Here is a 17047-nt window from a genome sequence, read left to right on the forward strand (position 1 = left end):
TTTTTCAAGAAAAGAAAGGACATACGACTGCACTGGTAACCATTTCCTTTATAACCTTCTCTGCACTGGCACTTGTAACTGCCTTCAGTGTTGACGCATTCAGCGTTCACATCACAATCATGCGTACCAGTTGAGCACTCATCCAGTTCGGCGCAGTTGAATCTGTCCACTCGGACATAACCGTCCAGACAATGGCACTCGTACGATCCGGGGGTGTTTACGCAACGAGTATTCGAGTGACAGTGATGACCTTCGCGCCCTCCTTCTTGAAGACACTCGTCAATATCTAATTAAATGTTTGAATGTTACAAAACTTGGTCCATATAAATAATCCTACTTTTCATCAAGATGATTAAGTGGAAGAAAAACTAATCTAGACCTAAAATACCATAAAATGTCTGTTACTTTAAAATTTATACTTGTCTCCGTTACATCTTACCTATAGATTATAGAGGACTTTTATAAACATTTGTATTTAATTTGCTCCTTTGATCAGTTAACTTGCTACAGTACAAACTAGATCAATTAGAAAAAACCCAGAATAGAGCAGTGAGAATAATTCTAAAAAGAATTCGTTTGTATTTATGCTGAAACCCAACTTGTTGGCTGAGTATATCTGTGACAGATTGAAGGTTTTTAATACTAAAAATTGCGAAAAGGGGAGTTGAATAAACTACCCCGATACAAGAAAGAAGAATTGTAATAACCTAAACAAATTTAAGAGCCTTTTGAGATTATTTGTTTGTGATGAATGAAATGTGATGTTGATGTGTGATGTCCTTTTGCTTATTTACATGTAACACATTGCTGCTAAATTTTGTTGGAATTACACTAAATTTTAATATTACTTCTCCAGTATCATCAATTGTTGTTTAATTTAATGGCTTCCAATAGTTGCATCAAACTAGAATTTAAAGCTAAATAGATCATGGAACCAAAGAATGTGGTAAGTGCTAGTCTTCTGTGACGTTTTTAAAAACTTTGATAAATCGTTCTATAGTTGGGATATTTAAAGAATAATAGTGTAACAACAATTTAGTGATGATACAAAACAAATTTTTGTTAATCTGGGACATGCTATACCACCTTAATTCTAATTAGTAATAGTACAAGAGACATTAAAAGCAAACAAAACACACAGATGAATATTATTACCAGTACAAACACGTCCATCGCCTCTAAAGCCCTGATCACATTGACAGATATACCTAGTTTGTAAGTTGCGGCAGGTGGCGTTAGCGTGGCAACTATGGCCATTGGCACAATGGTCGACACCTGTTAATTGGGTTAGTGAAAAGAGACAGAATAATGTTAGTAAAGCATATTACGATTGGTTAACTGACAATTTGGTTTAAGTTCGTTTACTTGTTTGTTACGAAAACTTCCTGAAAAAGTAAACGAACTCAAACGGAATTGAAACAATGATTGATGGCAGCTGAAAGAAAATTAGAACACAAAGCTTGACCGTGTGATTTAGAGCGAGGTAAACTGAGAATGAAGATTAATGGAGTGTAGGAGGTAAGCATTATGTAACGTCGTTACAGTTTAACAGAAATTCTGGTAAGCGAGATTTCCATTAGCAGTTTATTATAGGTATTATCTAACCTTTACAAATGGGACAGCAGTCCCCAGAAACCAAGATTTGCTGGTCGATAGGACAGTTGAGCACTGGACAGTCTTTGGGGTCATAGACTTTGCAATCCATGGATCCGTCCAAGCAGGTGCAGTCTTTACACTTTTCGACAGTGACCACTTCGTCATGGTCGTACATTACCCCGTTAAAATAGCATTGTTCTGCAGAAATGCTACCATGTACTTTTCGAGTTTAAATTACAAAATTGACACTTACTTAAACAGGTCATACAGCACTGTCCTTCCAACAGGACCGGATGTTTGCAGTCTATCGGGGCGCATTCGATCGGTTTACAGGAAATATTGCCACTCTGCAATGTACAAACAAAGTTAGTAGTTTCAAATTAAAACACAGTGCTTTGAACTTTTGCCCTTTCAATGTTAATGGAGACTGAAGTTTTGTAATTAAACAATATTTACCTTGCAAGAGCATACGTCGCAACCAGTCTGCCACGTTGAACCGTCTGCATGGATTGTGTCGTTTGACTTACAAGATTTTTGGCAATCACAATCTTCGACCCTGTTTAATCTCAATTCGGCGTGTGCTAGCTAGAAAATACAATTGTAAAAATTACCATTCAACAGTTGTCACTCTCACGAAAATTACAGGGAATATTCTAGGACATATTTAAAAAGTTAACCGAAACTAACAGGAAATGATATGAAAAAATCAGCATTTTTAAATTTAATAAAACAAAAAATATGAAACTTTCTGTTGTATCTGATAAAAAAGAAAAAAGAAACCTACCTACCCTTAGCGAAAGCTCCGACAGTTTGCGCTCCAAATCCTGTACAGTACTCTGAAAAATGAGGAATTGTCCGCAGGTCGGACAAGTCACGTCCAGTTGTGGACACACAGCCAAGACTCCATGGGAGCCTTCTATTAATCTCACGTCTTGTAAAAAACCCTGCAAACACATTAAAATGTATCTAAATAATAATATACACCATTTCCTGGTTTATGACACGCCAACGAGACAGTTAATGATACGTATACACCACAATTTTGTGGAAATAATTGGAGAAATTGTCTGGAAAACACAATAGGGCAGTAAAAACAGCATAAAATATTAATCGCTGTGCTTACATAATATCCATTTTTCCTACGAATATCAACGTTGTTATGGATATGACTTTTACACACCCTCATTACTGTTGCAACCTTCAATAAGTCATTAAGAAACAATTTCTGTATAATAACTGTTAAGTGCAATCGGAGAGTCAAGTAATGTTCTTGTTTGTTTAACTATTAGAATGACAATAAAAACAAAGTGGGTGTCATACTTGTCTAAATTGTGAAATTCTAAATTTCCAAATTTAAACCTGAGTTAAAAACAGGTGATTAAAATATTCTGTTATAATAGTTCTAAAATAACCGTTTAGGTGAATAAACAGGGAAAGTTCGTGACAGATTTGGTTTCGTGACTACATGCACCTGTACAATTTTTGGTTTGGGCCGGCATGTGATCGTTTCCGATCCAGACGAGTTTTTACGTTAAAGTATGCATGGTATTTCGTAGATAAAAGATTCTAAACGCTGTCTGCTATAAAATGTTGCTATTTTATTGGAAAAAACTAGGTATCGTGTTTTGAATACTGGGATTAAACTGGTAGGGTTTAATTTATGTTTATAGGGCGAAAGTCTAAAAATAGTAACTTAACACTAGTTAAGTATAAGTGAAAAAGATGGTCATCATATACCAAGGACATACAAAACAAAAATATGTTAATTACCTTAAAGAAATAATTCTTATACCTCTGACCAACCCAAATCTGGTGATGGTCAGTGAGGTTTCTATCAGGTTGACCGGGCCTAAGCACGGTTTTGTAAAGGGGATGGCAGTCTACCAAGACCTCCACCTGCGAACCGCTGACCGTGACTGCCAGGTGGTGCCACGTGTTGTCCGCTAACCGATAATGGAAGGTCTCCGTGTATACCCTTTTGTCTTGTAACGACTTGTAATGTAGTCGGATTTCGTTTTTACGACCGCTTGATTGCACCTGAAACAAACATTGAATAATTTGGGTTAAAGGTTTTAAGAAGGTACGTTACCTCTAAAAATCTGGAAGGTCCATCTGATACGCTGAAGATGGAACCCGCATTTTCCGTTTCCTGTCTCAACCAGGCTCCTATTGTGAATTCGGAACCGCTTCTCAATAATGCGGCTGCTTGCCGAGATGCATGTGGGGGTAGAAGAAGATCGTGTCTTACATTGCCTAAAATTCAAAATATTTGAATACTAAAAAATACAAAGTTTTGTTTTTGATTCTATTCTATTGAGTGAACCAAAGTACCGAACATTAAGAAGAATTATATTAACATTACTGTAATCCTAAAGATATTATCGGAATCCAAATAATCGCAAATTGAAAGACGTAATATATCTTTTCAGTTACGACCAGTTTTACGATCCATTTTCACTTTAACGATCAAAACAACATTTTATCCATTACATTTATTAGATCTATATCACTCTTCTCTGTTCAGTCGCAAAAAAATTTAATAACATGTTAAATTTGCAATACTTATAGACAAAAATGAAGCTCAACTAATCAGGTAAATTTAACTTCAGTCATTGCTTAATTCTTTTAATTCATGAAATTATGTTATGCCACTGTACAAACTGGCATAAAGCTTAAAAAACGGATTATGCGTAATTTCGCCGTAAAATGTTCAAATTAATAAGCGATAAGAAATGCGGTAAATTGCAAAATTACCCCGAAACGCAAATAAAATAAACTTGAAGATTTATGCGTAATTAGAAAATTTATGAGTTCAAATATCTGAAAACCTTGAATTAATGGGGTCGTGAATCTCCAGCTTCGTATTAGATTTAGTAAATAATATTACAACGTAAATTTGAAGCATAAATAAATTTTTATGTATAAAACTCTATAGGTAAACACAATTCATGTTTTACTTTGAACCGACTAAAAGCATTTTCTACTAAAAATTAATGGTTAAAGTTTCTTGCTCTTTACATACTTGTGGAAGTTTTGGATTATACTTTTAGGCAAAACTTCTGTTCCGGACCTACTCTACTCTTTTCAAAATGTATTGGTTTGGCTTCCCTTCAGTGTCGTAGAAAGGGGACTCTCACATAAATTTCGAAGGGAGATTTGTACATACATTATTCATGACGATAAGAAATGCAGCAGCAGAGTGCCGCAAAATTGCTTTGGTGATAAATGAGTTTCAATTGTCACCGTTGAAATTGTGTTAAACTATTTGCTTTGAAATTAATTTTGCATCTCCCAACCCCCTCAGAGAAACTTTACTCTCTAAACAGTATTTCCAAGGCTGGGATGCAATCCGCATTAAGCCCACTCCTTTAACGTAAAAAACGCATTATAACCCCACGTTTTACGGTTCGATGTCCATGACTTTTTCCATTTTAATGGAAACTAGACAGGGTATCGGTTAGCACGATTCTAATTGAGGCGTCTGTGTCTCGCGTTATTTAAACGAACATTTGATAAGGTTTATGACCGGTATTTAATAGGGTTTTTGCACTCTACCTTGTAACAAATAGGCCGGTTTTCCTTTGAGGTAGCCAGGAACCAGGGAGATTCCCGGCCATGATTCGTTCGACGACAGTCCCATTGCAGCCAACAGATCCATTGATTGATTTGGCGGTCCTGGTGATCCCGGAATAGATCCCAGGCCGTTAACTGCAAATAAATATAATTTTAGTACAAAAAGTTCTCTTAAATGTATAAGCAAATAGACAAACATAATGTAACATTCAGTGCTCCTGTTTCTTCCTCCACATATTTAAAATAACATTTTTAAACCACTTATTATCGTATGAGTAAAGGCGTTGAAGTGTAAATTTCCCATTAGTGATAGATTCATTATGGTCTATGAATAGGATCAAAATAGCTTTTATTTTTAGTGGTGAAAAGAAAACGCCCTGTTTTATTAAAACGAATTTTTTGGGTAATGACAACTATAGATATCCCCTAAATTTACTGTGAAGTTTAAGTTACAAAAAAGCTCCCAAAGCAGTCCATTTAAAAAATGTTTTATTGAGTTTCAGATAGTTTTTGAAACAAAAATCACGTTTCTGAAGTAGAGACGACTACTAGAAGAACTACAATCAGTACATTTTTATTTTACCAAACAATAATTGTGAAAGTTTAAGCTGAACCAAATTGCATTTGGAAACCATAGATTCTAGTAATCATATAGAAAATTTACCAAGCTATTGAAAAGTTAAGGTGTTAAGGATTTCATGAAAAAACATCGACATATCACTGATAATCTAAGCTACTAGCCCATATTAGTGAAGTGGTAAGAAAATCTTCGATAACTGATCTAATAACAGAATACTTCAAAAAGGATCTCCATATGTAAAACGATACAATACAAGCTACAAAAATGCAGGAAGCAAATCTACACTCATTTTTTTTTTGGTTTTGATGAAGATTCTAAAAAGGAAGACAAAGATGAAAATTTTAATGGACACAAAAATGATGATTGGTATTAAATAACAATAAAGATACTGCAAAAAATACTTTCCAAATAACGCTAAATTGACTTGAGTGAGATTGAAAATTTGTACCTTACAATCTATTAAATCGGGCATTAACGGGAATTTGATATTTTATAGAATTTGTGGTAAGTTTGGTTACATGCAATTATAAAATGCACAGTCATATTCAAACCTCAACTTAGCCCAATTGTTAGAACATAGAAGAAACTCTCTTCTAGATAGTAACAGTAGAGAGAGTTTCCAAAAACAAATTCAACTTATTTGTCGTACAAGACTTAAAATTATCGTATTTGAATCTTTTTTTAAAGAATAATTCCTGGAAACTGATTTCGATTTAGATAATCCGACATGTTCTGGCAATCTCAAAAGATAATCTCGGTAATCGCATACATAAAAATTCATTTTATTAAAGCAGTGGTACTTGTCGCAACGTTAGTGTAATAAAATTGAGACAGCACTTGATGCAAACTGGTTTATTAACAACCAATCTGATATGTTTATGTTTTGAATTGGCCCAGTGCCAAATCGATGTCGAGACCAGACCGGCTCTCAGGTGAAATGGAAAAATCGTTATCCCAACCGAAACTAGAAAATGGAAACTACTCCAGTTTGGTTATCTGGACCACATGATGGTATATCAATTTTATATCACAGTATGCAGTTTGGTTGGTTCCCATCAAAATAGTTTCCCGGAAGTTTTCGACACAAAAGGGTGCATTAAATGACTTGCTACCCGACCGCCTTTAAGATTGGGGAAATCAATATCGACTCAAAGCTCTAAAGCCCCGGCTTTACATCTGTATGTTCGATGGCCTACTTGTTTCCCAGTAACGCCTCTAATACTATATTTTCGAAATTCCTTTAAGAAAGAGCAAAACTCACTGAATTTTCAGTCTCAAAACATGGCTACATTTCACTGAAAGAGTATTTCGCAACAAAATAACCGGTTCCGCCTCTGTGGGCCCTTTAAATTGTTTAGGCGTTACTGGGGTGGAAACTCTGGAGGGAGATCCGCTTTTAAGACGAGACGTTTAAACTACGAAAATTTAATAAGGGGATAAATTCTGAATGGATTTGCTTTAATTGTGTTTAAAGTATAGGAAGATTAATTAGGTAATTTCTCGTTTAATGTATCCGGAAAGTGTCTAAAGCCCGCAAGCTGCAAATTGCTTCTGTTATTTCCCTGTAATGGCTTAAATTCAATTTAGATCCTAGAGATTGTTTTTGTTTTTAAAAGTTTGCTGGTAAATCTTGTTAGGTCAAAAAGGTTTACTTAACTTTAGCCATCATATCACAGTGTGAATTTGACAGTTTCCATTTTTACAGTCTGTAACTCGGTTTTTTGACAATTTGACAAACCTGTAACCCTTGCAGTTCTCTTTTGTCCACCTTTAGTGTCTATGGTGATGCTATCAAATTACTTAATGTTAAAGAATGACTTCACTGAATTTGACAGTTTCCAACATAGCTAACTCGATTAAACTGTTCTAGTACTACTTAGTTACTAGTAGTGCATACACAACATGTTAACTGATTTTGTAGATGATGGTCGATACTCATAGAAGTTAATATTAATTACGTACACGACAAGTTATCAATTAAGTACAAGAATATTGAATTTGAAAACACTTTTGTAGAATTAGCAGATAATTAATCAATTTTGGGACACAATGTATACTTCGTATTAACAAAATTGCTTGTTTTTGTTATCGCTTCTATAAATGTAACTCTAATTAAAATTTCCGCTCTAAATTAAACGAAACAGAAGCCAAATAAGTTGTAAAGGCTTTTATTAAAAGCTTATTTTGCCCCACTGATCATATTCTTAATCATCCTGAAAATCGTAAAAGCTCCACAATGCTTCAGCATGCAAAACATTTATTCCGACACGCCAGTCTAAATTTAATCAGTTTTGAGACGGTTTCGCGGCGAATTAAGCGACAGATCAAAGCGATGAATCGCATAAATCTCCCTCAGGATTAAGCGAAAAAGCGACGAAAACCACTTCATCGTGAGTGTCGTTTATAATAATATTAAAAGCTGGCGAATTTAGATCTGATTTAAAAATAGAGTTATCAAAATAAAGTCGTGATTATTACGGGACCGACTCCACATGGTCTGATCGAACTTTCGAAAAATGCATCGTTGCCAATTGAATTTATGCACTGGACGTTTCCTGTATTGCAGTTATTGAAATTGATTTAGGTGTCTTTAAATGGAATGTGGCCAGAAAGTTACTAAAAATTGAAGTTGAATTTTTTTTTTGTTTTATAGGGTGATCAAGAAAGTATTGATTGAGATCCACGTGGCAACAAGGGAGAGCCAATTGAGTCATGATTAATTAGAGTTTTGGCAACATTTTATTTCAGTGTTTACAATATAACTGATTTATTTCCCCTGTATGTTTATACAAGTATAAATCTGTAATCTGTGGAATAACACTAAAAAACATATTTTTAATGGTTTATTTGATTAATTGTTTACACGGATATTGGCCTAAAATATAACAGGTTACTTAGTGGATCTTACACAGTTACCTACTTTAAAAATAACAGTTGACTTACTTAAAGCTGGATATCTGATAGTACAACATTCAATTTGATTGGATACCTGATAAGTACACACAAGTGTATAAATCAATAGAGGGAATGAGTGACCCCATACTGTCTGGACAAGAGTATATTATGTGATGAACGACTTTGCTGCTATGCCGAATTTCGGCCGCCAAGCTGTCTAAACTTTCCGAAGGCTATTTATAACGTCAATCGATGAAAAGTTTATTTTCTTAAAACGTGCTAAACGGAACCATATTTTTTCAACTTAAAAATTATTACCCATTTATTAAACAGTAGTTACTACACTGCTGCGCTTCAACACCTTGGAAATTGTTTACTTAATCCAGTTATTACCGCACAGATTGACCTTTTCATGTACATTTTCCAATTTGCCGCCATTAAATCATCATCAGCATAATACCACCGAAGGGACCCTTTCAGATAAGACTCCTAATCAATTTTTTTTACTAAATAATTGACCGAGCTCCCCTTTGCAGCGTTGCCAGAGGGATGCGCAATTACAAGGGAACACACTCAAGGTTGCCAGTAATTTTCCCTTTTATGTGAAATATTTTCCCGCCGAGGAAAATTGGAGAAAATTGAAGGGGTGCACAATAACGTCAAGATTGGATTGGTCAAGAAATTTGCGTAGCCTTGAGCATATCATCGTTTCTCTAGGTAAACATTATTAACCTTTCCACAAGGGTTTCTTAATGAGCTCCCGTGGGGATGATTTTGATGCTGGTTTTGTTTATCTCTACTCTGCGTTTCTGTCTTTTTTTACAATTTGCCAATGGCGTTGTAGGTAGGATTTTTTTGTTTATTAGTATGGCAACGACGTAAATGTTATTATACGCTGAAGATGCTTTTGAATTTGCCAGAATAGAACCCATACAAGTTCATTTAGCGACAATCTGAAAATGTTCTAAACTTTATAAAATAATAATTGTAAAAACATTGTTAAAGTCATGCTTAGGATTACTTTTGAAATGGATTCAGACAATTCTGATATTTTCTGACAATGTCAGATCGTTCCTAGGAATTGTCAGCGTTGCCAAAAACTATCTGACAATTGTCAGAAACTTTCTGGCAATGTCAGAAGGTCTTAAAAGAACTTAAAAGGAAACGTCAAGAAAATTCTTTTCAGAAACTAGAATTCTAGTTTTTCTCAGTTTAGAAAATTTAACTCAGTTAGGTCTCTTGGTAGTTGCAGAATAGTCTCAAACAGGGTTGGGGAAAATGTAATTTTAATTAAATAAATCAAAAATCACTGACTTTTTTAAATAACTTTTTTGATTTTAATTAAAACCCTCAATTATTTTAAGAAATGTACAATCATTTCAATATTGGACTAAAATACCTAAAGTACCTAATGCATTTTATTCCGGTTTTGTTTTTAAAGAATATTTGTTATAGTTTATTTTGTGAATCTAATTAAAAAATTAGAATTTTTGATTTAAAACATGATAAAATCAAGATTTAAATCAGTTCAACGCTAGTCTCAAATTCCGTGAACGCATTTTTTGGAGAAAAATTAAGAAAGTTGGGTTAGGTTAGGACCTGTTTTCCACACCTGGATAACTTATATCATCAATAGTAATATACTCTCAGGACAGTATAAATTTTATATTGAAACTCACTGACTGACTAGAATTGTTACCTATCAAAGTACTTTTCTGCTATTCAAACATTCCTTGTTCCATAACAAAACCATTCTGTTACTGATGTATTAAAACCGTTTAAAAAAACATTCTTCTATTCTAATTGAATAATGTGTAGCAAAACCATAAATACACCTAAAGTTAGCATACTCTACAAATAGGCGCTTTGCGTGTCTGGTTATTCATTTCGGGTAAATGCCTTAAATAAGTAAAGTTTCACTTGAAAAAAACTAGGTTAAGTATGTGAGAAAGTTCCTAGGTATAATAAAGTTATTTTAGGCCTCCGCCCCCCTTTAGTTCGATCAAACCGTGATGCCATTATTCCTTTCCCAATTATACTGTTGAAGTAGCAAATTAGAGGTCTTATTGAAAAGTTGAAATGCCAGCACAAAAATGGGCATATTATGAAAATTGCCATTCTTGAATTAATTCAAATCACGCCGTGAAATTCCGCAAAAGTTTATCTGGACTGGAATAATTTAATTAAAATGGTCCTCGCTCAGTTTCAGCACTGCAACGGAAAGCTTTATTAATTTTCATGACTTAATTTCCAGGCTCGGTTTCAGTGGCGTGCTTTTTTACGACCCTTTCGTATATTGGAAGTTAAACTTTCAGTCTGTGACAATAAGCGCAAATAGAACTGCAAACATTAGTATGGTTTCCAGTTCTACTCCAGCTTTGGATTATTTAAAGTTACATGAATATTGATTTTATTCAATCTTGACCTACAACACAGTTTTACGTAATTTTAGCACCTTGGGAATGAAATTCAAGTGATAAAATCATTGATTAATTCAGCATTACGTAATCCACCACTTGAAATTCCAAGGATATTTTGGTTCTATTTCCCTCTACATTGATTAGCCGACCCCATGCAAGAAAATAGTGATTCAAGTTTCACCAAAGTCACGACACGGACAGTTCCGACAAAAAGCCCTTTTACCATATTAATGGATGTATATGCAAAATGGCTATTTTCGCGGTAGGGCAAGTCTGCCGTCTAGATCTAAAAACACTAATTTAGCCTGGAAAAACGTGCACGCAAACCATAACGTCATTCAAAAACTAACACCGTAAAAAAAGTAATTATTAACGATTGAAGAAAACTCAATCAAGAATCCAGATCAGCTGATCTGGAGCAATCGATGACGCAACGCGTAACTGTGACAATGTCCGATCGGCGTCGTCGGCGTCTCCGAAATTACGAGCGTCGGCAGCCCGAATGCCAGCCAGGACGGCGTCTTTTCCACCCACCGCCCCTTTTTCCATGTTTCCAATTTTTTGCTTTTTATTCGTGCTTATCCCGAATAGTTCTAGTACAGTTATCAGATCGTAAATGATGTTTTCATATTTGTCTTTCAAACTACGTGCAAACGCAGAAAATTGGTGATTAATCAAGTAGCATTCAGAGGGTTTAAGGAAAAGAGCTTGGCCCCAATTTGATGCACACGATGTATCTTTCTCTACGACTATCAAATAATATATGCATTCCAGATGGTTTTTATTCTGCACCTCAGTGAACTCCAAATTGGAAATTACTGCTGTTCAAATCGTTCTTATTTTATTATTTACTAGTATACTACCAGCAATCAGATGAGACGGTCTGATAAGGTAGATTTTACTTGACAAGTGTCATGTAAGATTTAATGTAGTTTTCAGCCAGATTTCTTCATAAAATAAGTTATTTTAGTCTGCTGTAGAGGAAGTATAGTCTTCTTCTCGTCAGTTCTCTCAGATTATTCCAAAACTACTCATCTTAGAATTTTCATCTTCACGAATAAATAACCAAAAATAACCAAGTTATTATCTTCTGAAGTAAAATCTTGAAATTCGGACAACATTGTTATCAACTTAAAAATTACCATAAACATGAAAATAGAAATAGCATTTTTGTCTATTAAGAATTAGAAAAATCGAAAACTGACAACATAATAGTATGTCAAGTGTTTTTAATTAAATTGTATGATATTCCAGATTTTAATATAAAGTCATGTGATTTTGCAGTTTTATTAGAACATGATTGAAATTCTGTAAACATTTTGTTGTTACTATTTTTATTATTCAAGTTGTTTTAACTAGTAAATCGTGACAAGTCACAGTCATCTTTATCAACACTACAAAAAGTTGCAATCTATTTGTATTTTTACTACAGTTTTACCGTTTACCGGTTTTCTTTTCCTCCCGATCTCCTCCCATCAATCAAGAGGAAAAATGGAGATTGACCACAGTTTTCACTATTGTTCCTGAATTTTTTTCTTGTTTTACATACAGACGTATATTACTATCACGTATGTGCTATCATATAATCCTGTTAATTGTGCTTGATGGTTAACCTTTAGTTCCCAGCAAATATGACATAGCACACATATTTATTTGTAAGTGTTGACGTAAATTACACTCTTTACTTAAAATGTTTCATAAAGTTATTAGTTATGCAAGCAATGCTATTTGCTCTCTGAAGCATAATAGCACTTAATAAATCTAGACAAGCAATTTTAAGGTTGTTTGAGGGTCATAAGGACCGTTTCGGGGTGATAATGGTCGGATAGAATATCACGATGCTGGTCGTCGGATGGAGAAACATTCCAGAAACGTAATGAGAAGCGTGCCGACTGAATAATGAAGCAGAAAAGCCGAAATCCAATTAGCCTGGCTGGCTATTGGGTGCAACCGTCCGCGAAATGGCTTGGACACGGGCCATTTGCACTGCAGCTGTACCGAGATGTCGACACTATGAGAATTCTGCATTTTTAGGCTCAATCTCTACTAATTGAACGTTTATTAGTTATAAAATGTTCAACTCAAAAATATAAATTGTTTGTTTGTTGTAGGTTTCAATTTTCCTTCCTTTTTAAACATTGTTTTTGATCTTTTGACCAAAACATCTAAATTTTATTAAGATTTACTGGAAACGTTTCTGTTTATACTAAAAAAACTCACACCTTTCAACAAGAAAATCAGTATGTTGCATAACAATACTCTGAAGAGTGATGACAAATTTTCAAATTAAAGCAAACACACTCAGGAAGTAAACTCTATTTTGGAATAAATTCCAGCAGAAAAATGCAGGCATGAAAGTCAAATTGCTTCCGTTCCATTAGAATTTCAATGATCATACATAAAACATGATTATAGAAATTCCTTGCAACTTAAGATGGATTTGTTACACGAACTGACTGTGCAGTTTAAAAAAAATCAGAATTTTGCTAGTACAATCAAACATCTTGAAAGTAAATCGTTCGAAATCGTATTACATTTAGCTGGCAGTCAATTTGCAATGGATCGCGTACCGTGTAGCCAGGTGTGGGGTCCAGCCTGCATCTTAATTTTGGAGGAGGGACAGCTGCGGTGCCAGACGATTTACGATTTCAGTAAGTTTACACTTCGTTTGCCAAAATATCGACGATTGAGCACTCAAGGATACTATTATTATATTCGATACGATTACTTCTTTTCACCTTCGTAATACTAACGTGAAAACAGTTTTAAGTTCAATGCTGATGCTCCGTTTTTGTCACTTTACAAGAGTTCCACTCGAGATAACAAAACCCGGACAGTATTTTAACACTTTGGACGAAAACGGTGCAATTTCCACTCCCTCCTGATATTAGCTTTAGTCACGTTTTCGTTCAAAAAGGGGAGGACGGAAAAGAACAGCCCCTTGCACCCAGTGCTCTTTATCTAGATGATGGCTTTTAATGAATTGATTTTTATGGGGAGCGGAAAGGCAAGGAGTAAATAAAGTTTCCATTACTAGCAAGATATAAAGACTGGTATTATTTGAGGGTCACGAGGGATTTCTTAGGGGAAATTTCGATTTGTTAATACCCTGCTATGAATAAGTTATCTTAAACACACACTTCCTGATTAGTTGGTGACGGTTCAGTACCTTGTAAGGGTACCATTGCAGAAAAATCAATTATTTTAGGGTTGTTATGGACTTGAAGCTAGACGGATTATAGTTTCTAAAAAAGTTTTAGTCGATCATTACTCCTGGGCTTCAACTTGACGTTTCGTGGCTTCCTAATGGAAGCCGATCACGAGAATTTGGAAATCCGTGTGGGTAATGAATTCGTTGGAGTTTCGTAGCGATGAACTACTGATATACACCAATTTCGAAGAATTTACTGTACTTTAACACAATTCAATTACTACACAGACACGCTTCAATGTCGCCTCCAGGAGAAATACACAACTTTTCCTTGGGTAATTAGAGATGTTTTCCACAGTCAAGTAGTAAGTGCTATCTGATTGTTATTCTGCAGACTAAAGTGGCGTAAAGGAAACAACACTTTTTGCTGTCATTTCGTCTAGTATTGATTTAAAATTCAATGCCTAGAGCAACGACCACGGATATTGTAAACATTTTTAGTTTAATACAAATATTAACTGTACTCTTCAAAAGATTCAGCTTTCTTGAGGTATCTTCAGTTACTTTCTTTTTTGACACTGTAACCCAGAGAAGTTTTAAATGATAATTAAAATAATTTACATTGTGTTAGTGATTATATTTCATGCAATATATTATAAATTGAATGTTCATAAGGTGACACTTAAAAGTCTTATGTTGTCCAGTTTAAAACATTTTCTTAAAACACAATATCATTTCACATGCAATCGCTCTAACGTTTGACCAAATACGTGTAGAGCTTTTATAGTTCACAGATTATGTTATAAAGTTAAAATTGACATTATTATGTTCCTTCCTCTATAAAGAAACGTAGTGTAATAATAACACGTTTGCTCATACCAATCAGACATCTCTCTGTTGTAAAATTGTAGTCCTGAAGAGTGTTGCAATACAATCGAAACATCGGCAATTTTACGAGTTTCACTAATATTGTTCTAATTCTGCGAAATTTACACTAGAAGTCTATTATTATCAAAATTTAATCAAATTACACAAAATGTTCGGTTTAAAATATTAAAACCCTTGAATAGGTATTTTGATTTATAATGAAATTTTTTACTGTTAGTTTGAATGTAACAGTAGGTGTAAGTATAATTTATTTATTAAGTCATTTCTAGTCTTTGAATAACTAACAAAATCTTAACGTCAACTCCATCTTAAGAAATTATCTAAATCTGGCAATTATCAGATTCTAGACATTGGAAATGCTAAATAGATCTTGACAATGTCAGTTAGTTTCTGGTAATTGTCATAGTTTTTAACAATGCTATATAGTTTCAGCAATCCCAGATTGATTTTGGCAATGCCAGTTAGTTTCTGACACTAGTCAGATAGTTTTCGACAATGCTAGATAGTTTCTAACGATGCCAGATAGTTCCTGACAATTGTCAGATCGTTTCTTGCAATGCCAGTTAGTTTCTGACAATTGTCAGATAGTTCCTGGCAATGCAAGTTAGTTTCTAGCATTGCGAGATAGTTTCTAACAATGCCATATAGATTCTGGCAATTGTCAAATAGTTTCTGACAATGCCAGTTAGTTTCTGGCAATACAAGATAATTTTTAACTATGTCAGATAGTTTATATCAATCACAGATCGTGTCTGAGAGTTAGTTAGTTGCTGACTATTGTCAGATAATTCCTGGTAATGCCATTTAGTGTCTGATTTTAAGTATGTGATAAGCGCTATGTTACTTTTTTTTTAATAAATAGTGAAAAATAAATTAGGCTTTTTGTAGATGAATCAAGTGTAGTTTTTATATGAGATTGGGACACTGAACAATTTTGCGACAAAATTAGTATGTTATAAGCTATAGGACAGATAATCCATTTGGTTGACGTATGACGTATACGTAAGACATAATGTAACGTAAAAACCTAGTCAAAAACTAACATTGTTGATATTATTTGGTATTGCCAGAAGTCCCAAACTATCTGACAATTGCCAGAAACTAGAAACTATCTGGCAACGCCACCGTACCAAGATAATAGTAAACGTAATGAAAATTAATAATTTATTTATTCACGATTCGTGACAAGAATATAGTGAATTGTTCAGATTAAATGTGTATGAGTTGCGTGTGAGTGTGTATTGAACGAATTTTTTATTAAACCGAATCAATAATCAATATATTACTAACAATTAGTAATTTGAAAACAGTAAACTTACTATTACACCTCCATGTAAAACGATAATCGCTCTTAAACGATTTCAGTGAAAAGGTATTGTTAGCAGCAAATTATTTATCTGTTTATAGGGGCAAAGTAATGAAACGGCCAATTCTATACAAACCTAATATGATCAGTATATTTAGCTAAGCCGCTAACGCCCAGTAACGCAATGATTTATAGATACGTAATTAGTACTTAATAAAGCTGTTATAAAGCTTCGCCGGCATGACGCGAAAACAAACACCGTCAAAAGTGTTTATTAGTTCAATCTGTTCTTGGACGTGGCCCTGGGAGGTCTAGTTCAAGTAGCCTGCTAAATTTGCATGCAATTTTGCAAACACGTCTGCAAATAAGCTAATTAGGCTAAAAACTCCTTTCTGGAACATTCCACCGGGTGTTTTCCGATGTTTAATCGATTACCCACCTCGGTTACCCGCACCCAGCCAATGAAGTTAAATCGAACGGAAAAAATCGTATCGACGAGAGACAAGAGTGTCAAAAGCCGGAGCAAATATTAATTTGCCGGAGACCTCGAGCCAAGTGATTTATTAGGTCTGCTCGTTTGACTTATTAAAAATTCCTTTAAAATAATCGCCGGATTGGTTGAGGTTTAACCGGCGGCA

The 17047-nt window shown here is 34.5% G+C and overlaps 1 protein-coding gene across 4 annotated transcripts in view; it reads right to left on the reverse strand.

Moving 5' to 3' along the window:
- LOC145730164 (protein kinase C-binding protein NELL1-like) overlaps positions 1–17047 on the reverse strand; it is a 34342-nt gene that overhangs the window by 7461 nt on the left and 9834 nt on the right. For 3 of the 4 annotated variants that reach the window (XM_081981219.1, XM_081981218.1, XM_081981220.1), the window contains exons 2-10: positions 5152–5304; positions 3686–3849; positions 3367–3633; positions 2385–2540; positions 2053–2181; positions 1850–1943; positions 1606–1794; positions 1156–1275; positions 26–286 (exon numbers count right to left, since the gene is read on the reverse strand). In XM_081981219.1, the coding sequence (XP_081837345.1) occupies positions 26–286; positions 1156–1275; positions 1606–1794; positions 1850–1943; positions 2053–2181; positions 2385–2540; positions 3367–3633; positions 3686–3849; positions 5152–5304 (1533 nt within the window). The remainder of the gene's footprint in view (positions 1–25; positions 287–1155; positions 1276–1605; positions 1795–1849; positions 1944–2052; positions 2182–2384; positions 2541–3366; positions 3634–3685; positions 3850–5151; positions 5305–17047) is intronic. The other variant, XM_081981221.1, reaches the window with a different exon arrangement.

The sequence above is a fragment of the Ips typographus genome, linkage group LG6 (assembly GCF_016097725.1).
Source record: "Ips typographus isolate SLU linkage group LG6, UJ_Ityp_2.0, whole genome shotgun sequence".
Classification (NCBI taxonomy): domain Eukaryota; kingdom Metazoa; phylum Arthropoda; class Insecta; order Coleoptera; family Curculionidae; genus Ips; species Ips typographus.